Source organism: Choloepus didactylus, chromosome 18 (assembly GCF_015220235.1).
Source record: "Choloepus didactylus isolate mChoDid1 chromosome 18, mChoDid1.pri, whole genome shotgun sequence".
In the NCBI taxonomy this organism is placed as follows: Eukaryota; Metazoa; Chordata; class Mammalia; order Pilosa; family Megalonychidae; genus Choloepus; species Choloepus didactylus.
In genome coordinates, this window is record NC_051324.1 from 58,454,075 (window position 1) to 58,478,169 (window position 24,095).

Sequence of the window (24,095 nt, forward strand, 5' to 3'; positions counted from 1 at the left end):
GAGATTTCCTTGAATGCCAGGAGCTATCAAAAACAAACAAGCCAAACAGTCTTTGCAAATTGGCCCTGTGTTGGCTGGTGCTCACCTTCAGAGTTTAGCCTTCATACCAAGATCACCCTGAGGCAAACATGAGGATCTTCTCTGTCTTTTCTGAGACTGTGCCTGATCCTGGCCTTGTGCTTGTAGCCTTAGGAATCCCCCCATTTATAGGAATCTAAATGTCCCCTTTACTCCCTCAAATAGAGAAAGGCAGGGTAAGTACTTAATTATTTCCTTTCATTTACCAGTTTCCAAAACAAAGTATTTGTTCCACAGCAACTTTTCAAACTTCTGCAAAGAACTGAAGGGTTGTCAGAAAAAACCATCTACTTATAAATAATGTTTTAAAATGTAAAATTGGGGAAAATTGGGGTTATAACATTCTACTAAATTTATTGAAGTATTCCATGCTAATATTAATTTATATGCCAAGGCCAGCTATGGGTCAGGCTAACATGGAAAGTGTATATTGGTTCCACTGAGCTAATGGAGTTATCCCAATCAATTTTAGAAACCAAAATGAAGAGAACCATGAAAGGCAACTTATATATTAGATCTGGATTTGTACATATATCCTTAGGTTAGAGAAACTGTATCTTGCCTTTACCAATAGCTCCATTTCTCTGAACTAACAGTACACAATGAGGAAAATCTTGGTTTGAGTTTGAATTCAATCCTAAGCTATATGATTTGGCACTGAAGCTTGACATCTAGTTTTAGGATATTCTTTCCCATGACGTATTTCAACATAATTTTTTCAATTAGCTAGGATATCTTTAAGTATTTAAAATACTATGACAGAGACACTGTTTCACCAGAAAATGTCTATTCCCACTTTAAATAAACTACTCACAACCACCAAACTCAATATTTTCATTTGCTTGAATAGATTTTGAATTATATAAAGTACCTAAAGACAGTTATTTGGATAGCTGCTCTGTTACATGTGTTTTCCTCTTCAGTTAATAACAGAGAAATTCTTTTAGCAGTTAAAAAATGGTAGACAGTGTTCCCACTGTAATCCCAGATGATTCCTTCCATTAAATATAGTTTTCTGTGATGAAATTTGGTAGTCTAACATCTAGAATTACTCTTCATAATACCTTAATAGAAACGCAAGATACAGAAAAATAAGCTGACAGAATTTTCATATACATTCCTCAATGTTTTGAAGAGTTTTGGAAAATGCATGAATAACTTAATTTTTTTTTTTTCAGCTAAAGAGGAAAGCAACCAATGATGGTGGGAATCATCACAAATGCGAAGATAGTCAGGAGAATGACCCATGGAAATGTTATTGATCCTTTTGAAGTGTTCCTTAATTTTCTCACCTAAGCTAGGATTTACTTTATGACTCAACATACTTGGCCCTAATCCAATATTCCATGACTTTTAAAATCTGAGTTCATAATTAAGTAGGTCTAGGGATGAAGAAAGCCATACAACTTATAAGTAAAGGAATATGTCATAAAGACTTTCTTGAATCCTTTGTGATAGATACTGGGCTCTGTCACAAATTTATGGTAAAAGATCCTATTGATCCTCCCTATCTGTTTTTTATTTTCTTTTCCATTTTGAATGACCAAGGAAAGCCAGACATTATACACTTACCAACTGCCCCCAGTTTGTTTTTTTTTTTCCCTTGTTCTTTTCTGGCAGCATAATTCTCCTTAGGGAGAGAAGAATTTTTAGCATTCAGAACGAAGGCTATTGTTGCTGTGAAGTTCGTGAATATTTTACAACAAGATATATAATTGTTTTAAGTCTTTTTTCTTTAAGATTTTCTCAATATTTTCTTGTTGCCAAATAAGCTTTCAGAAGTTCTTAAGCAAAAACCCTTAAACACATGTATTTTAAACACTCACCATCAATAGGTAGATTCTTTACCATATCTTGAAGCTCCATTTCTGAAACTGTCATCCCCATTTTTCCCAGCAATGTGTCCAGTTTACTGATATCAACCTTTCCTCCTTAGGGGGGTAAAGTATATGAACAAAATTTAATGACTCAATGTGACAGATATGATTACCTGCTGGATAATATAGTTTTTTCATTATTAGGCTATCAAGGTCCACTGAGGTCGAATCAGTACAAAGGGGGTTAATACAAACTGAAAGTAGAACCACTTCTGCTGAGCTTGTTTAGGGAACCAGCCATTATAGCAAATGTTTTAAAGGTTTGCATATCTACTCAGGGAATTACAGGAGCAAAATTCATAATATAATGCTTCTGATTAGTACCTACACTTTATTATTTACCTGCTATTTCAAATTAAGTTGTCTAGCTCCTGATCACATTTTTCTGATATCTGCCATCAGATATCTGCCATCCTTTATTTTGGTATTCACTGTTAATATTTTAACAATGAATTTTTCTGATATCTGCCATCCTTTATTTTGGTATTCATTGTTAAGATAAATTTTATTTTCTACCATGCCAATGACTGGAGAATTCTGGTAGAAAATGAGACTTCTATCCAGTAAGATTATAAGCTTAAATGCAGGAAGAGCAATAGATGAGGCCTAAATATGGTAGCAACATATATGAAGGATAGAAGAATTGACAATTCAGTGACTAGAAGATGCTATAAATGGAAAACATGTTGATATCAGACTCAAATGTCTTTAATTTTGCTTTTCACTCACCTTTAAGAGATTTCACACCATCCATCAACCTATTCTGATAGAATTCTCCATCAGCTGCAAGAAAAGCAACAATTTTGGTAAAAAAAATATTTGAGTTAGAGATTCACTAAGGTAGTATAAAAGTTATAATTTTGGAAAGACAGACTTTATGACTTCCAGGTTATTGTAAAATAAAACCAAAACATGAATTGGAGAAGGTTCTTAATGTGGCCCATTTTCCCAATTTTTTGGCATATAAGGCAATGAGCTGTTAGCCCTTTACCAGGCTGAAACATAAACACCTTCACTCTATTTTCATTTGTCTAATTTCTCCTTTTAATTTCATTTCTATCCTTTTTCTCTTGATCACAGAATTAAACCTCTTAATATCATCAGGAATATAAATGCCTTTTGAGCTTTGAAGATAACATTTTTGATTGAATAGGCTTTTGATTCCTATATTAAAAATAATAGATATTCAGGCATATTAAATACCTAAGTATGAAAGGTCAACTTTAAAACTTTTAGCAAAAAATATAGGAGAATATCTTTATGACTTCAGTAAAGACACACAAAAATACAAATCTTAAGGGGAAATTTGCATGAATTTTAAGAACATTTGTTCATCATAAAGAAAGTGCAGAGTCAAGTCAAAAATTGGTAAAATACATTTTGAACACACATAACCAACAAAAGATTAATATCTAGAACAGGGGTCAGCAAAATACAGCCAATGAGACACTGACCTTCTGCCTGCTTTTATAAATAAGGTTTTATTGGAACACTTATTTACTGTAAACAGTCATGCTTATTTGTTTATATATTAACTATGGCTGCTTCCATTCTAAACAGAAGAATTGAGTGGTTGCAGCAGAGATTATAAAGCCTAAAAATATTTACCATATGGCCATTTATACAAAAAGTTTGTCCATCTTCTGATCTAGAATATAAAGGCCTCATATAAATCAGTAAGAAACATGCAAGCAACTCTGTAGGAAACAGGTCAAAAGACATTGATAGTTACTTCAAAAAAGAGGAAACCCAAATGGTCAGTAAACACATGGAAAGATTAATCCAACATTAGTACCATTTCCTACTTGACAGATTGGCAAACATTTCATGATACCAAGTATTGGCTAAGAAGTGAAGAAATGGGAATTATTGTAGCAGTCATTAGTGCTGGTTGCTAAATGTCCTAGGTTTTATTCTCTTTTAGGTTCACGGCAGGATGGTAATGCCTGGTCCCACTGTGGCTGGGTGTGACACCATGACTAATTGTAACTAACAAGTTGTTGAAGGAAATTTCTGGTCTGGAGTATTTAATTGCAAATATGAGAGCCTACAGAATTCTTTAATATTTGAGATCGTGACTGCATAGGCCCCTGAGTATCTATGATAAGCAGAAAATCCCTGCTGACCTACAATGAACATACATTTTGAGCAAGAAATAAACTTGTTTTATGTCACTGAGATTTTGGAATTCTTCGCTACTGCAAAATAAACTAGCCTATTCTAACTGACATGCATTTCTGCTGGAATGTAAATTGGTTCAAACACTTAGGAGAACAATTTACATTTCATAGTAAAACTAAAAATATACATCATGTTCAGCCCAACAGTTCCACTCCTGGGTATCTTGTGTATATACCCTAGAGCAGTGATTGGCATCTGTTAAGGACAAGGTAGTAAATATTATAGGCACTGCAGGCCACAAGGTTTCTGTCACAGCTACTCAACTCTGCAATTGTAGTGTGAAAGCAGCCATAGAAAATATCTGAACAAATGGACATGGCTGTTCACAGTTTACAAATACAGATAGTGAGTTGGATTTGACCAATTGGCAGTAGTTTGCCTACATCTGCCCTAGACAAACTCTTATCCATGCATACAAGGAGAAAGTCTCGAGAATATTCATAGCAGCACTATTCGTAACAGTATTAAACTACAGAAAACCCAAATGTTCATCAGGTAAATGGATAAATTAATTGTGGAAATTGTTACAATGGAATGCTATGGGGCAGTGAAAACTAAAGCCATCAACACCAACATGGATGAATATTATGAGCAAAAAAGGCAAGACAAAGATACAGTATATACAGTTCCATTTATGTAAATTTCAGAAAAATGCAAAACTAAATGTACATATTTAAAAGATATACCCTTTGTAAAACTATAGTGAAAAGAAGGAAAATGATAAACATAAAATTCTTTCCCTCTTGAGGAAAGAAAGGTAATGCAATATTAAAGAGGCATTCTAGTTGTTTCAAATATACTTAAAATGTTCTATTTGTCTAGGAAATGATTTTGTGTATTATGTAATTAATGGTTAAAATTTTACATAAAAATGAAATAAAGAGAACTCTAGTTCAAGATGGGGACTTAGAACAAGTATTTTTCTTCCTTTCCTCCTTCTATAAAGTGCTGAAAACAAACTAAACCCCCATATTTAAAGAGAATGAGTGGCTGCTGTACATGAGAGATTTCCATAAATTTCTGAAAGGACTTGGAAATCTATTGATAGATAAAATAACAGTCCAAAATTTTGGTGAACAAACTTCAAGGGAAAGAAAGATCCAGGTTGCTCAGAATAATCCCACAGAGAAAGGAGCACTAGAGCAGGACGTGTAATTTAAAATTTCTCTACTGAAAAACTGGGCCAAATTGGCTTTGACATTTGTCCCTTTATGACATGTCTCCTCTTATGAGTTGTTTAGGCATTTTACCCCCAAGCAAAAACTGGGTTATCTTCTTGATTGAGAAATTAAGTAAACAGACTAACAAAAATTGAGGCTGCTATAATAGGAGCTGGACATTCCACATGAAAGCCCTGTGGCAACTGCAGGCTACTTCCCTACCTACCCTGAGGTGAAGAATGTCAAGCAACAATCTCCATCCACATACCTACAGTGTCCATTAACTGCCCTATTTGCAGGAGATAAAAAGAATGAAAAATAGAGGAAATCTGTACTAGCTGATTAGGATAAGTACTTCATTCTCCATTCTTACATATAAATGAGCAGCCAAAGATCAGCAGACATGTGGAAAACAACAGCCAGGATAAAAAGAATAACTGAGCCTGGAAGAAATATTGTTAAATTGGGAAACAGAGAGAACAGTAAAAAGAAAACAAAAACAATGCCCTAATTAGTATCCTTGTAATTGAGACTAGATTGGATCCATAAAACAAACACAGCATACTGTAAACACCAAATAGGAGAAAATGAAAGAACTTTGGGAAATAAGAATATACTTCTCCACCAAAATTCAATAGAATGGCTAGAAAATAAAAGTAAATTATTCTCCTAAAACAGAGCCAAAAGATAAAAGAGAATAGATGTAGAGGATTAATTAAAGATATGCAATATCTAAGTAATAAGAGATCCAGAAAAAGATAAGAGAAGAAAAGATAGGGAAGGATATTATCCAAAAAATAATAATGGAAGAAAATTTCCTAGAGATGAGGAGAGCTGTCTGACTTCAAGTCTTTAAATAAGCCTGAGATACTGGGAAGAATGAAGAAGAAAAGTCGAATGCATGCACACATTATGATGAAAGTTCAGAACATCAAAAATAAAGAGATGGTACTGTTACACATAACATTCTTGGAAATTTCTTATATAACTACTTGCTAAACTGTGCTTTGAAAGTTATCACCTTATTGCATATATGTTATGTTTCACAATAAGGAAACAACTGAAACTGTGGAACTCTAACCCATATCATTCTTTGACATTTGCTCTCTAACTACTTGTTAAATTGTACTTAGAAAGTTATAACTTTTATGTAAATATGTTATATTCTCCACAATTTAAAACAAAAGAAAAGCAAAAAATACAGAGAAAATCACAAAACATTTAGAAACAAAAAAGATAAAAAGGTCAACAAAAATGCAGTCTTGGAGGATTGTGGGAAGATGGCAGAGTAGAAAGCTTCAAGAATCAGTCCCTCCACTAGAACAACTATTAAGCAGACAGGAACTGTCTGAACCAACTATTTCAAAACTCTGGAGTCCAGGAGAACACTGCACAGCATTAAGGGACAAGAAGGAAGAAGAGGCTGGCAAATTGCAGTAATTACCAGTAAATTGCCCTCTCCATGCAGTGGGTTACTGGCACCCATCCCACACTCTCACAGGAGGCCACAGTGGGGTCCAGCCCATGGTGCAACTCCCTGGTGCCAGAAAGGGACATAAAAATCCACTTTCCCAAGATCCGGGGTGGCACAGGCTGATTGCTGAGCAGGGCTTTTGATTAGCAAATTTGGATCACTGCAGGCCTGTCTGATGGCAGTCATTATCCCAACTCACCCTGGACAAAGGCAGCAGAGTAGATTTAAAAGACTGTATACACCCTCAGAGCTGCAGAAGACAGTTGAAAGTCTGCATTTGTGGGCAGGTCAAGAAAGTGCAGCTTTGGGGAGCCATGGAAGAAGCTCCTGATGCCCTTCCTGGCCTCTCCCTCAATGCCCTCCTGGGCAGTTTGGAAGTGGATGATGCTCCCTCTGTGGGTCCCTGGTCTTGTTTCAGCTGGAAAAGACTGACTTGGGAAACTCCTTTCTGGTGTGCGCCCCCTCTCAGAATTTGCCCTCCAGGTAAAAGCAGCTTCAGACAATGAAAGCAGTTTAAGAAACAATTGATGCAGATGGCCAGATGGCCTAGAGGCTTACCCGCTTTAAACCTGGCAGTGGAACATCAGGGAGAGGGAGAAGGTCTGTCTCTTTGGAAGTAGAGGGGGCAGTGAAACTCCTGTAGAGGGGAACTCCTAAGCCACAATGCAAGCACAACTCAGGTCAAGATGCAGGCTCAGAAAGGAGAGGCAGGACCCTGCACTTTGCATTTACCTTCCTGATAGGAGGGCTTGAATGCAAGAAAGGCTCTGTCATATCACCCGCTGTTTACAAACTCAAGAAACAGACATCTCAGGGAATAGATTCCAGAGTTAACATTTGAAAATATTAAAATGTACAGTGTTTGACAAAAGATTACAAGAGAAAGAAACAGGAAATGATGGCCTTTCCAAAGGAAGAGGATACAAATCCAAGGAAGAAGAATAAACTGTGGACATACCAGACAAGGATGTAAAAAAATGATCTTCAATATGCTCAAGAAGATGAAGGAAAATAGAAAGAACTAAAGGATATCAGGAACAAAATGGAAGAAAAATAAGAGAATCTCAAAAAAGAGACAGAAATTTTATAAAGAAACCAAACAGAACTACTGGTGTTGAAGACCACAATAACTGAAATGAAAAATTCCCAGGAGGGTTTCAAAAACAGACTGGATATGGCAGAAGAAAGAATCAGCTAATTCCAAGACAAGATAATTGAAATGAATCAGGAAGAGGAACAGAAAGAAAAAAGAATTATAAAAAATAAAAATAGCCTAAGATAACTTTGGGACACCATCACATGTACCAATAATATGCATCATGGAAGTCCCAGAAGAAGAAAGAGAGAACGGGGCAGAAGGAATATTCAAAGAAATAATTACAGAAAACTCCCAAACTTGGCAAACGTTGTTGAATATGCACATCCCAGAAGCCTGGAGAACACCAAACAGGCTAAGTTTGGAAAAAAAAAAAAAAAAAAAAAAAAGATGCCCTGTTCCATATTGGTGAAACTATCCAATGAGAAGGACAAGGAGAGAGTTCTGAAAGCTGCAATGTGTTATGTACAGGGGGGTCCCAATTAGATTAAGTGCTGATTTCTCATCAGAAGCAATGGAAGCAAGAAGACTTTGGGGTGAAATAATTAAAGTGCTGAAAGAAGATAACTGTCAACCAAGAATCTTACATCCAGTGAGATTTTCTTCTATAAATGAGGGAGAGATTAAGACATTCCCAGGTATACAAAAGCTAAGGGATTTTGTCATCTCTAGACCTGCCTTACAAGTAATGCTAAAGGGAATTTTTCAGACTGAAAGGAAAACACTAGACAGTAGTTCAAAGCAACATTAAAAATCTCTGGTAAAAGTTAACATTTGAGTAATTATAAATGCCAGTACTATTACATTGTAATTTTTGGTATGTAATTCCACTTCTTACTTTTACAGGTGCTAAAATAAAAGTGCTAAAATAAAAATGCAAAAAAAGCAATGATAAATCTATGACTTTGGATGTACAACGTACAAAGATATAATTTGTTACAAGTACAAAAAAGTAGGGGTACAGAGGGATTTAGGGACAGTGTATATGTTTGCTATTGAAGTTAAGTTGTTATCAAATCACACATGATTGTTATATATTTAGGTTGTTAAATTTTAACCCTATGGTAACCACAAGGAAAACGTATGAAAAAAATATCCAAATAGAAAAGAGAAGGGGCTCTTTTGGTACAATAGAAAAAGTCAAATAAATATGAAAGTAGGTATTAATGAAAGAATTTAGGGACATAAAAGGTATAAGACCTATCCATAGCAAATAGAAAAATGGCAGAAGTCATGCATTATCAATAGTGATTTTAAATGTAAATGGATTAAGTTCTCCAGTCAAAAGGCAGAGTTTGGCAGGATTGATAAAAAAGCATGACCAAACTATATGCTGTCTACAAGAGACTCACCTTAATTTCAAAGACAGAAGTAATCTGAAAGTGAAAGGATGGAAAAAATATATACCATGCTAGTAGTAGCCAAAAGAGAGCTAGAGTAGCTATACAAATATCACATAAAATAGACTTTAAGTCCAAAGCAGTTACATGGGACAAGGACAGTCATTATATAATGATAAAGGGGTCAATTCAACAAAAAGATGTAACAATTATAAATATATATACACCTAACAGCAGAGCCCCCAGAGTGCAGCAAATAATTCTAACAGATTTAAAGGGAGAAATGATGGTTTTATATTAATATTAGGAGATTTAAATATACCACTTTCAATAATGGATAGAACATGCACACAGAAGATAAGGAAATACAAGAGTTGAATGATATTCTGAACCAACTAGAACTAAAGAATATATACAGAACATTTCACCCAAAAACAGAATACACATTCTTCTTGAGTGCACATAGATCATTCTCCAGGATAGACCACACTTAAGTCACAAGTTTCAATAAATTAAAAAACAGTGGAACCATAAAATATATCTTCTCCAACCACAATACAATGAAGCTAAAAATCAATAACGGGGAGAAATGGTAAATTCACAAATATGTGCAAATTAAACAACATACACTTAAACAATGGGTTAAAGATGAAATCACAAGGGAAATTAGGAAATAACGAGGCAAATAAAAATAAGAATACACAGATTGAGTAGAGAGGTCACTCTGTTGGACATTCTTATGCACTATATAGACAACACTTTTTAGATTTTAATATATTGGAATAGCTAGAAGTAAATACCTGAAACTACCAAACTCCAACCCAATAGCCTTGACTCTTGAAGACAACTGTATAACAAGGTAGCTTACAAGGGGTGACAGTGTGATTGTGAAAACCCTGTGGATCACACTCCTTTTATCCAGTGTATAGATGAATGAGTAGAAAAATGGAGATAAAACCTAAATGAAAAATAGGGTGGGATGGGGGCGTAATTTGGGTAGTCTTTTTTTTTATTTTTATGTTTTATTCTGATTCTGAGTCTTTCTGGTGTAGAGAAAATGTTCAAAAATAGATTGGGGTGATGAATGAACAACTATAGTATGGTACTGTGAACAGTTGATTGTACACCATGGATGACTGTATGGTATGTGAATATATCTCAATAAAACTGAATTAAAAAAATAAGAATACAAAATACCAACATTTATGGAATGCAGTAAAGGCAGTGCCAAGAGGGAAATTTATAGTTCTAAATGCTTACATTAAAAATGAAGAAAGATTTCAAATCAGAGATCTAACCTCAAAACTTGAAGAATCAGAAAAAGTAGAGTGAAATAAACCCAAAGTGAACAGAAGGAAGGAAATAAAGATTAGAGCAGAGATAAATGAAATAGAGAATTAAAAAACAATAGAGAGAATCAATAAAACCAAAAGTTGCTTCTTTGAAGAGATCAATACAATTGACAAGCCATAGTGAGAGTGATGAAGAAGAAAAGAGAGAGGAGAAAAATAATGAAAATCAGAAATGAAAAGGAGGACATTACCACTGACCCCACTGAAACAAAAAAGACTATTAGAGGATGCTGTGAAAAACTGTATGCCAATAAATTAGATAACCTAGATGATATGGACAAATTCTTAGAAATACACAAACTACCTACTCTGATATAAGAAGAAATACAAGATCTCAACAAACCAATAATTAGTAAAGAGATTGAATCAGTATTCAAAAACCTCCCAACAAAAAAAGGCCACAACCAGATGGTGTCACAAGGGAATTTTACCAAACATTCCAAGAAGACAACTCTAATTCTGCTCAAATTCTTCCAAAAAATTGTAAAGGAGAGAATATTCCCTTATTCATTTTATAAGGGAAACAACACCCTCATACCCAAGCAAGATAAAATTACCAAAAGAAAAGAGAATCATAGACTAATATCTCTTTTGAATATAGATTCAAAAATCCTCAACAAAATAGTAGCAAACTGAACCTAACAGCACATTAAAGGAATTTTACACCATGACCAAGTGGGATTTATCCCAGGTATGCAAAGGGTATTCAACATAAGAAAATAAATTAGTGTAATACATCCCATTAACAAAAGGAAGGGAAAACCCATATGATTGCCCCAATTGATGCAGAAAAGGCATTTGACAAAATCTAACACTCTTCTTGATAAAAACACTCAGAAAACTTAGAATGGAAGGAAAATTCCTCAGCACAATAAAGGGCATAAATGACAAAATCCACAGTTAACATCATACTCAGTGATGAAAGCTTTCTCTGTAAGATCAGGAAGAAGACAAGTATGCTCACTGTCATCAGTGTTATTCAACTTTGTACTGGAAGTTTCATCTAGAGTAGTTAGATGAGACAAAGAAATAAAAGCATCTAAATTGGAAAGGAAGACATAAAACTTGCCTTATTTACAGATTGCATGATCCTATATACAATAAATCCTGATAAATTTACAACAAAGCTCCTAGAATAAATGAGTTAACAAATCTGCAGTGTTTCTTTAAACTGATAATGAACAATTGGAAGAAGAAATGAAGAAAAAAGTTCCATTTACACCATTTGATGGTGTCCCACTTTTCATTCTTTCCTCTTTCTGCTCCACATATTGGATCATCTTATTTTCAAGTTCACTGATTGTTCTGCCAGCTCCATTCTGCTGCTTAACCCCTCTAGGGAATTTTAAATTTCTGTTACTGTGGTCTTTAGTTCTGTTTGGTTCCTTTTCATAATTTCCATCTGTGCTAGTGTGAAGCTGTTATGTGCTCCAGAAAAGGCCATGTTCTTTGAATCCATTTCTCTGGGTGCTGACCTATTGTGGGTGGGACCTCTTGGTTAGGTTATTTCAATTGAGATGTGACCCACCTCATTCAAGGTGGGTCTTAATCCTTTACTGGAGTCCTTTATAAGGATAAAAGACAGAGAAAGCCCAGAGAGCTCAGAGAGAAACACCGAAAGAACTGAGAGAAAAACCCCAGAGGAGATAAGAGAGGACCCACAGAGGAAGCCATTGGAACCAGAGCTGTAGACAATGAAATATGGGAGCAAAGGACAAGCAGATGCCAGCCATTTGACAGAGGTGTCCCACATGCCAGTGGCCTTTCTTCAGAGTCCAGGTGTCATCCTGTTGATACCTTAATTTGAATATTTTCATGGCCTAAAAACTGTAAATTGTAAGTTAATGAATCCCTATTGTAAAAGCCAACCCATTTCTGGTATATTGCATTGTGGCAGCTTTAGCAAACCAAAACACCACCTCTCTATTGATATTTTCTTTGTGTTCATCTATAATTTTCCTGATCCCCTTTAGTTCTCTGTCCATGTTTTCCTTTAGCTTTTTGAGCATATTTAGGACTTTAAAAAAAGTCTTTGTCTGGAATGTCCCAGATCTTATCATCCTCAATGATGGTTTCCAATGTTTTAATCTTCTCCATTGTCTGTTATCCTTGGAATTTAGACTCTGAGGCATCAGTCCCTTAAGCATGTATTCAGCTAGTGTTATGACAGATCTTTCCTTGAATGCCAGAAGCTAACAGAAAAAAGAAGGGTGCCATGAGATCTTATCACTTTTAAGTAGCCTTTTTCTTGATCTGGTCATTTCCCTGTTACTGCACTACCTTAACTGTTTCCTGAGCTTTTAGAAAAATCTTTTTTGCCAGTTCTTGCTAGTTGTTCAAAGCTTCTGTGGGGCAATGTAGTCCTGAAGTGTCTCACTCTGCCATCTTGATGGGGGTCTATCTGAGTTAACTTTTCTAAATGGTGTGAGGTAGGAGGTCCGCATTCATTCTTTTACCTGCACCATTTGTTGAAGAGACTATTTTTTCCCAATTGAGTGGACTAGGTGCTCTAGGCAAAGATCAATTGGCCATAGATGTGAAGTTTTATTTTTGAACTCTCAAATTCATTCCATTCATATATATTGTCTCTCCTCATGCCAGTACCACACTGTTTAGATTACTGTACCTTTGAAATAAGTTTTAAATCAATAAATACAAGTACTCCAACTTTATTGTCTATTTTTTCCAAGATGTTTTTGCTATTTGAGGCTCCTTATTTTCCCTATAAATTTGATGATTGGCTTTTCCACTTCTGCAAAGAAGGCTGTTGGAATTTTGGTTGGGATTGCATTAAATCCGTAAATAGGTTTGGGTAGAATTGATATCTTAACAATGTTTAATCTTTCAATCCATGAATATGAAATGTCCTTCCATTTATTTAGGTCTTCTTTAATTTCTTTTAGCAATGTTTTGTAGTTTTCTATGTACAGATTATTTATATTCTTGGTTAAATTTATTCCTAGATATTTGATTCTTTTAGTTGCTACTGTAAATTGAATTTTTTCCTAGATTTCCTCTTCATATTGTTCATCACTAGTGTATATAAAACCAATGATTTTTGAATGTTGATCTTGTACCCTGCCACTTTGCTGAATTCATTTATCAGCTCTAGTAAGGTCATTGTGGATTTTTCAGAATTTTCTATACGTGGGATCATATAATCTGTAAATAAGGAAAGTTTTACTTCTTTATTTCCAATTGGATGCCTTTTATTTCTTTTTCTGGCCAAGTTGTTCTGGCTTGAACTTCCAATACAATGTTGAATAACAGTGGTGACAGTGGGCTTCCTTGTCTTGTTCCTGATCTTAGGGGGAAAGCTTTCATTTCAGCTTTTCACTGTTGAGTATGATGTAAGTGCTGGGTTTTTATACATGTCTTTCAACATGTTGAGGACTTGTCCTTCTATTTCTAGTTTTCTAAGTGTTTTTATCAAGAAAGGGTGTGGATTTTGTCAAATGCCTTTTCTGCATCAATTGAAATGATCATCTGGTTTCTTTTCCTTTGTTCTATTAATATGGTGTATTACATTAATTGATTTTCTTTGTTGAACTATCTTTACATGACTGTGATAAATCCCACTTTATCATGGTGTATGATTTTTTAAACGTACTGTTGGATTTGGTTTTCTAGTATTTTGATGAGGATTTCTTCACCTATATTAATAAGGTATATTGGTCTGTAATATTTTTATCTTGGGGTATCTTTTTCTGGCTTTGGCATGATGGTGGCATTGGCCTCATAGAATGAGTTGGAAAGTATTCCCTCCTCTTCTGTTTTTTGAAAGAGTTTAAGCAGTTTCATCTTAATTCATCTTTGAATGTTTGGTACAATCATATGGTAAAGCCATCTAGTCCTAGCCTTTTCTTTTTTGGGAGTTCTTTTGATTACTGATTCAATCTCTTTACTTGTTATTCATCTGTTGAGATCTTCTACATCTTCCAGAGTGAGTATTTGTAGTTTGTGGGTTTCTAGGAATTTGTCCATTTCATCTAGGTTATCTAACTTGTGGATGTATGACTGTTCAGACTATACTCTTACAATCCTTTTTACTTCTTTAGGGTCAGTAGTAATGTCCACTCTTTTATTTCTGATTTTAGTTATTTTCATCATTCTCTTATTCTCTTTGTCAATTTGGCTAAAGTTTTGTCTATTTTATTGACCTCCTTCTCCTTCTGGGACTTCCATAATTCATATATTGGTATATTTGATGCTGTCCCTTATGTTTTTAAGGCTCTGTTTGCTTTTTTCCTCCTTTCTATTTCTAATCCTTAGCCTGAATCATTTCAATGGTCTTCTCTTTGAGTTCACTTTCTTCTGTCAGCCCCAACCTGCTGTTGAAACCCTTTGGGGAATTTTTCATTTCATTTATTATTGGCTTCAACTCCAGTATTTGTTTCTTGCTTTTATTTAACATTTCTATCCCTTAATTGAGAGTTTCACATTGTATAATTCATCATTTTACTGATGTCCTTTAGTTCTTTCTCTGTGTTTTTTTTTTTATCTCCTTGAGAATACTGAATAGTGTTTTTTTATAGTCTCTGGTATATATAAAGACTTTTTTTTTATGGTTTCTGAATTTTTATCTTTTTCCTTACTATTGGCAATCATTTTTTGTATCTTTGTTTTGTAATCTTGTTGCACACTGTACATTTTAACATTTTAATGTGTCAACTCTGGGAATTAATTCTTCAGCTGTCTGTTCCTTAATTTGTATACTGCTAGTGATATGACAGCAATTTCCTTGGGTACCAAAAGCTAACAAAAACAAACAAAGGCAAAAAATATCCCTCACTGTATTTGAAAATTGGCTTTGAATTGACTTGTGTTCTTTGTAGGTTAGCCCTCCTATTAAGATCACCTCAAGGCAAAACTGAAGTGAAGGGTCTTCACTTGAACTGTCTTGAACTGAGCTTGAGCTAATGGCATTAGGAATTCCCTCATTTAAAGGAATCTGAATATCTGCTCTACTCCCTATGATATAGACTGTTCCCCCCTCCCTGGTGCTCTATTCATTTCTTAAAGCTGTGGTCCTTTGTCCCAGGTCACTTTGAATTAATTGTTTATTATACTGCTTTAGCTGTCAGCAAGTTGCTTCTGTCTGCAGTGCAAGTTCTGGGAGGGTAAGCCACAGACAAGTTTCTTGGTTCAGTCTTTCAAGATGCCACCTGATAGACTGACACCAACATACAGTTACCCCAGAATGTGCATAGAGGTTACCCTGCTTCCTCCAAAACAGGACCAGGTATCCAAAATGGGAGTGCAGGCTGGCTCCACACTTTACCAGGCATAGGGGTGGGATGGGGAGGGGCCAGCAATAATGCCACAAGTTTCTCCTACCATTTCTAAAGCTGTGTTTTCTTGATTTGGCACTTGCTCAGTTGTTGCAAGCCTTTAACTATTCTGAGATTTTGAGGATGATGGCTTTGCCACCTTTTGCTAATTGTTTAAAGAATCTGCGGGGGCACAGCACTCTGGAATAGCTTACACAGCCATCTTGATTGACAGGAAACATCCATATACACTTTTTAAAGAAGTTATTTGAAGACATAGTCTATCAAAATGGGTAAGAAAATAAAAAAGAGGAAGATGGAGTATATAAGAAATGGTATTAAATAGCCTAGAAATACATTGAAAAGAAATCCCAGGATGGCACTTGTGAATTCTGACTGGAAACCATCAGCTCAATTAGAAGAAGAAGGCTCTGAAAAGACTGTTTTCAGGTAGAAGAATGAAAATAGCTTCAAAGTAATAGGCAAAATGATTAAAAAGTTGGCTGTATTAGTGACATGGATGAAGAAAGCATATGGCTTTCCTATCAACAACAACAACAATTTCTAGGAAAAAGTATGTAAGAAAATAATTATCCAAGTATTAAAGTAAATGAAGGTTGATTACTATATTAAGAAACATAGTATACTCCTTGTTGAGAATTTTAAAGAGTTATCCTTTGGTTTTAAAAAAAAAACTTTTTTTTCTGGGAAATGCAACTCAGTTGAGGAGGTTGGATTTGGGTGAGGTACTATGATAAGGGCTTTATTATAAGTCCTTTTGTACTATTTTATTTTTTACATACATAAGCATTATTTTTATTTTAAAAATGGGAGAAAGATAAATGGTGCAGTTAGGATTTCTTCTTAAGGTATATCTTGCTCATTTGTTCCTAATGTTTTCTGAGCTATCAAAAGGGGATTTATTAAAGTTTTTACAAACAATAGTATGATCTAAACTTCCTTGGAGGCTAAATTGGTATTTGAAATGCTTACCATCAACAGGGAGATTTTTCACCAACTCTGTATGTTCCTTCTCTGTAAGGTCTATCCCCATACTTCCTAGAATTCTTTGTATTTTTCTGATACTTGCTTTACCTCCTTCAAAAAAAAAAAAAAATAGAAACATAAGCAGATGAGGAATATAAGAATTATTTAATGGCTAGAAGATAATTTTAATAATTATCTGTGACTACTCAATATCACCCCCAACTGCTGGTTGAACAACAAATGCACATTGAGTTCCATCCAATCAATCATAGATAATGGAATTTAAAGAAAGAGAAATTTTCCCCTTAATCCTATTAAGTTAGGTGATATCATAATGATATAGTCAAATCAACATAGCACACAGTAAAATATGAAGAATGTAATTTCCTTTTATCTTCAAATTTTTAGTTAATGGATCTAAATAATTCTGCAATTATTCAGTGTCTTTGTTATTATTTAAATTGTGAAATTACCTGTATCTGTAATAAAACTTTATTTCATCATTTACTGTGCTAATTCATAATTTGAATTTTTTTAGCACAGAGTAGTGAAATTACCAGAAAATACTACAGAAAATAAAATCTTACTTCTAACAAAGAAGAATTAAATTTTGTTCTTTAAACATAGATAACGTCCAACTTTAGAAAATTAGGTACAAACCATTAAAAGAGGAGAACAGAAATCAATAGAATAATTATGGGGAAATAACATTAAAATATTTAGTGTAAAGAATTAGGGTCTTGAATATACAGCAACTTATTTCTCACCTGTGACTACTTTAACTGCCTCCATCAGCTTATTGAAATCAATCTTCCCAGCAGCTATAAGAGAAGATATGATTATTTTCAAACAATATCACAAACAGAAAAAAAATATATAAAAACTAGCCAAATAATATGAAACAAACCCTATCCCAAGTTCCATTCTTCTTTCCATTCTTTTTTGTAACTAGTCCTTTAATTTTAATGACTAGATTTTAGTAATTCATGGTATATTACTAAAAGGCCCCCTGTCCCCTGTGACATAGAGTATAGTTTAGGGAAAGTTTGGGGGCAGGAGAAAGGCTCTATTGGTAATGCAAAAGCCTGATTTAGAAAAACACTCATATAGTCATTTTAAATATCTAAATATCAGGCATTGGGTGTGGAATATAATAAATATGCATTGAATGACATAGATTTTGTCCTCAAGGAGGGCAGAGTCTCATTGGGGGAGACAGATATATTAACTGGCAATTACAATAGAATATTTTGGCTGGTTCAGAATGGGGGTCTCAAAGACAGATAGAAGGGAAATTAGGATGCATTGCTTCTCAAATGCATCCAATTTTTCTCTACAGATTTGAAAAGTTGCTGAGAAAATTAAACAAGAACCTTGAAATCCTGCCCTCTAAATTATGGATTATACATATCAAACATAATCGACTGCCTAGCATGCCTAGGCAACCTCGAATTCAGGTTGCAAGAAAAGAGAACCATCATAAGGAAAAAAATTGAATGTTCTGTAAGCCAGACTCAGCAATGGGGCATGATGATCTGAGGAAAGTGGCTGCTTTCAGTCCAGTGAGGTGGCTGCTAATAGAATTCATCCCCCATGTTTTCTAGAATAAAGAGGTTGGGTGTCAGCCAAATGTGCTTTATAACTAAATGCAGCAAGATTTTAGGAGTCAAGCAACCTTACTATTGACCCCTAAGCTGAGTGTATGCAGAAGGAACATTCTGTTTTTCACTTCATTAGATGGTGACAAGAAACTCTTAGTTATTCAACCTCTTTGCTCTGATTTTTGCAACATAGTTTTATCAGATTTGAAGATCACAGAAATGGTGGTGGGAATTATATACCAGGTACTCAGTGAGGCACTGGGAGTGGTTATATGATTCTGCATACTCGCTAACCAAGGGAACTCACGGTCTAGTAATAAAAACAGACATATAAATTGAAAATTCAACACAATGTGATAAGACTAATGATAAAGATAGGAATAGGGTGGTTTAGAAACAAAAGTAGGTGGGAAAACCTAACAGTCTAATTTCTAAGTTCCTGGAGAAGGGATAAAAGCAATAAGTTAAAAAATTAACTTAACAAATTGAGCATGTGCTCAGCTTCTCTTCTTCCTGAGATCCCATTAAAATGATAGCAATGAAGTAAAAAGTATAACATATACAAGGACAAAAACAGAAGAGGAGACCAGAGTACTTAGAAGATCTCAAGAAATTTGGAAATGGGAAGCTGTAATAATAAGCAAAGGAAGGAGTCATCTAACTTCCCCAAAAGTAATATAAATGAAAATTGAGCCAATTCATTCCATAGATGCCTGGACAGACTTAGGCCTGGGAGTAAGTCACTAGACAGGTACAATACATGGGACGACAAATGTCATTAAAAGAGTTGTAAGTTTGGCTGAAAATCTATATTTGGAGTAATTGGAATAAAAAAGACCAAGTTGAGCAGACTGAACAACTGACCCTAGAGGAAATCAGGGATAATTTGCGGAATAGAAGAAAACTCTTTAAAATCCTAATGAGCACTCTCAGAAATTTTTGAGAAATCATTGCATTATAAAACAAAAATAAGTTGTTAAGAAGCAGTATGAGATAAAAAGTTATTTGAATTTTAAAATATAATTATCAAATTTGTTATATTAAAATTTCAAAAAAAGTGCTGACTACCAAAATGAGACAACTAGTGACTAAAGTTATACTTGAGAAGAAAAGCTAGGTAAATTTAGCTATTCATTTATTCATTCAACAAATAGTGAGCACCTTCTATGTGCTAGAATACTACTACAGGGAATCAGCAATGAACAAAACAACAAAGCCCCCTTGCTCCCAGGGGCTTATATTTGTGGGGACACAGAGAGTGAGCATAGATATATAATATATTAGGTGGTAGTAGGGCTATGAATAATAATAAATAAGAGTAATACTTCAGAGTTTAACTTGTGATGTTAAGTGGTTATTACTTTAGATAAAATGGTCAGATAAGGCCTTTTTGATGAATGTGACATTTGAGCACACACCTAAAATGAGTGAATAAGTCTTGTGCAAATGTGGGGAAATGTGCCAGGCAGAGGGAATATCTAGTGCAAAGACTTTGAGGCAGGAAGTAGGTATATCAAGAAGCCCAATAATGCTAAAGTGTTAACAGTGAAAGGGAAAATGTGAGATGATACCAGAGAGGTATGAGGGACCAGATCATGTGGGATCTTTACAGATAGGATCATGCTAAGTATTTTGTCTTTTATTCTGAGAGATATTACCATTGTAAGATCTTGAGGAGAACAATGACAAGATCAATCTAGTTGCTGTGTGAAGAATAGATTCTAGGGGAGAAGGATGGAAGCAAGGAGAGCAGTTAGGAGGCTAGACAAGACCACTGTGGTAATGGTGGAGGTGATAAGTGGTTGAACTCTGGATATATTATAAATGTAGAGTACATATGGTTTGCTGATGGATTAGACAGGAATGTGAGAGAAATAGAGCTATTATTCTCCCGTACTGTGGAGCAAAGAGCCAAATAAATATTAAATATGAGAGAAAAATTACAAGTCATGGAAGATTAATCCCAGGATGCATAACATTCACCTAATAGAAGTTTTACAAAGAGAGAGGAGAGAAAATCAAGAGTAGGAAATGAATGATTAGAAAAGAATTCCCTGACCCCAAAACAAAGGCTGAGCATTTCTACTAAATAAAGGGCAAAAGAATAAATGAAAATAAATATACACCCAGACACATTCTTTCAAATTTGGAACTTCCAAGACAAAAAGAAAACTCTAAACTCTTCCTTAGGGCAAAATATACGTTATCTAAAAAGGAATAAAGTTATCTTTACAAATGCAGAAGAATCAGATTGATATGACTTTTCAATAAAGCAACGTTTTTGATGTTTAAAGGGAAAATGGCTATGAACCTAGAATTTTCCAAACAGCTAGAGCAGCATTCACATGTGAGAGTTAAATAAACACATTTTCAGAATGTATAACTTCAGAAAACTTGGTATCCATATATTATTTTTGAAAGAAATTCTCAATGCAAAATTAAAAGTTAATCCACAGTGAGGAAAAAAACTAGTAGATTTACATAACTTAAACTAGCAGTTATTGTAAATTGTAAAATATAATTAATAATCTTGATCTACAATCCCAGACAGTTAATCTCACCCAATGATGATGAGCTGGAGAAGGTGGGAGAGGATGAAAGTTATCTTAGATCTTTCTGTCTTGATCTTGCCAAGGATAAATATATTGATTTATTCTAGGCATTGATAGAAAAATGTATTTGTATTAGGCATTTAAGGACCCATTTTATAATGACATCAAGAAGAGATCAACAATTATAAAAATATACATATATAACAAAAGAGTCCCAAAATACATGGAAAAAAATGGACAGAATGGGAAGGAGAAATAAGCAGTTCAACAATAATAGTTGAAAACTTCAATACCACAACTTTAATAATGGATATAACAATTGGAGTTCAACAAGGAAGTAGAAGACTTGAACAACACTATAAATCAACTAGACTAACAGCCATCTATAGAACATTACAACAAATAACAATAGAATACACATTATTCCCAAGAGTACATGGAACATTCTCCAGGATGGATCTATGTGTTAGACCATAAAACAAGTCTTAATAAATTTAAAAGGATAGAAACCATTCAAAGTATGTTCTTTGACCACAATGGAATGAAAGTATAAGTCAACAGCAGAAGAGAATTTGGTAAATTCACAAATATGCTGTAATTAAATTAAAGAAGACATCACAAGGGAAATTAGAATTTGAGATAAATAAATTAAAACATAACGTATCAAAACTTATGGGATGTAGCAAAATCAGTGCATAGAGGGAAATTTGTATCTGTAATATGTACATTAAAAAAGATGAGTGTTCTTAGATAATTTAACTTTCCACCTTAGGAAACTGGAAAAAGTAGTGCAAACTATAGTTAAATAGGCATAAGAAATGAAATAATAAAGATTAGGGAAGAAATAAATGAAATAGAGAATAGAAAAACAATAGAAAAAAATGAACCCCAAAATTGGTTCTTTCAAAAAGGGCAACGAAATTGCCAAAATTTTAGCTACACAATTAAGAAATAAAAGGAAACATTACTATTGACCTTACAGAAATAAAAAGGATTATAAGGGAATATTATGAACAACTGTATAGCCACAAAATAGATGATTACATGAAATGGTTAAATTCCTAGAAAGGCACAAATTACTGAAACTAACTCAAGAAAAAATAAAAATTCTGAAAAGCTCTAAAATAGGTAAAGACATTGAATTGGTAATTTAAAAACTTCCCACAAAAAAAGAAAAAAGAAAAAAAAAAAAAAAAGCCCAGGACCAGATGGCTTCATTGGTGAATTCTACCAAACATTTAAAAGAAAAATTAACATTAATACTTCACAAAGTCTCCCAAAAGTAGAAGAGTAGGAACACTGTCCAACTCATTTTATGAGGCCAATATTATCCTGTACCAAAGCTAGACAAAGACATCACAAGAAAAAGAAAACTATAGACCAATAACTTTTAGTAATGTAGATGCAAAGTTCCTCAACAAAATACTAGCAGATCAAATCCACAACATATAAAAATGATTATATTCCATGACCAAGTGGGATTTATCCCCAGAATGCGCATGTGAGTGTCAATTAATGTAGTTCACCATATTAATAGAATAAAGTACAAAAGTTACATGAACATCTCAATAGAGGCAGAAAAATCATTTGACAAATCTCAACACCCTGTTTTGACAAAACCCCTCAACAAAGTGCTTTTATATTCTTCAACCTGATAAAGAGCATCTACCAAAAACCCACAGCTAAGACTGAAAGCTTTCAACCTAAGATCAAGAACAAGACAAAGATGTCCATTCTCACCACTTCTATTTGACACTATACTGGAGGTTCTGATGAGGACAATTGGGCAATTAAAATAAAAGGAATACAGATTGAAAAGAAAGAAATCTACCACTATTTGCAGATGACATTATCTTGCATACTGAAACTCTTATGCAATCCACAAAAATCTATTAGTACTAATAAACAAGTAGAGCAAGGTAGCAGGAATTAAGCTCAAGATACAAAATCAATTGGACTTCTGTAAATTAGAAATGAACAAAACAAAAATAAAATTAAGAAAACAATTCCATTTAGAGTAGCATCAAGGAGAAAAAATACGTACATAGAAATAAATTTAACAAAAGTTCAAGATGTACACTGAAAACTATAAAATATTGTTGAAAGAAATTTTAAGGAAGTTCTAAATAAGTGGTAAAACATCCCATATAAATGGATTGGAAGACTTACTATTATTAAGTTGGCAGTACTCCCCAAGTTGATCTAAAGATGAAACACAATCCCTATCAAAATTCCAGCTGGCTTTTTTTTTTTTTTTTTTTTTTTGCAGTAACTGATGGGCAAGTCCTAAAATTCATACAAAAATTCAAGTGACCCAGAATAGCCAAAACACTCTTGAAAAGGGTAACAAAGTTTGGAGGACTCACATTCCTTATTTCAAAACTTATTATATAAATACAATAATCAAGACTATGTGGTATTAGCTTAAGGATAGACATATAAATCAATGGAATAGAATTGAGAGTTTAGATTGTCAACAAGGGTGCCAGGACAATTCAATGCAGAAGAATAATCTTTTCATCAAGTGGTGCTGAAACAACTGGATATCTGCTTGCAAAAGAATGAAGTCAGACTCCTACCTCACACCACATACAAAAATTAACACAAAATGGAGCTAAGAGCTAAATATAAGACCCCAAACATAGAACTTTTAGAAGAAAGCATAGAGATAAATCTTCATTGCAATGGATTCTTAAATATCACATCAAAAATATAAGAAATCAAAAGAAAAAATAAATTGGAGTTCTGTATTTTTTTTAAATTTTTTTTCATTTTTATTGAGATTGTTCAGATACCATACAATTATCCAAAGATCCAAAGTGTACAATCACCTGCCCCTGTGTACCCTCATACAGCTGTGCATCCATCACCACACTTAATTTTTGTTCAATTTTTAGAAACTTTTCATTACTCCAGACAAGAAATAAAGTGAAAGATGAAAAAAGAAAAAAAGAAAAGGAAACTCTAATCCTCCCCTATCCCTAACCAACCCCCCTCAATTGTTGACTCCTGGTATTGGTATAGTACATTTGTTACTGTTTATGAAAAAATGTTGAAATACTACTAACTGTAGTATATAGTTTGTAATAGGTATATAGTTCTTCCCTATATGCCCCTCTATTATTAA

General features: G+C 34.1%; 1 protein-coding gene across 1 annotated transcript in view; it reads right to left on the minus strand.

Moving 5' to 3' along the window:
• Nucleotides 1-24,095, minus strand: part of LOC119514797 — an 84,227-nt gene that overhangs the window by 32,413 nt on the left and 27,719 nt on the right. Inside the window, exons 3-6 of the mRNA XM_037810521.1 lie at nucleotides 17,583-17,636; nucleotides 16,822-16,926; nucleotides 2,685-2,738; nucleotides 1,905-2,009 (exon numbers count right to left, since the gene is read on the minus strand). Coding sequence (XP_037666449.1) covers nucleotides 1,905-2,009; nucleotides 2,685-2,738; nucleotides 16,822-16,926; nucleotides 17,583-17,636 — 318 coding nt within the window. The remainder of the gene's footprint in view (nucleotides 1-1,904; nucleotides 2,010-2,684; nucleotides 2,739-16,821; nucleotides 16,927-17,582; nucleotides 17,637-24,095) is intronic.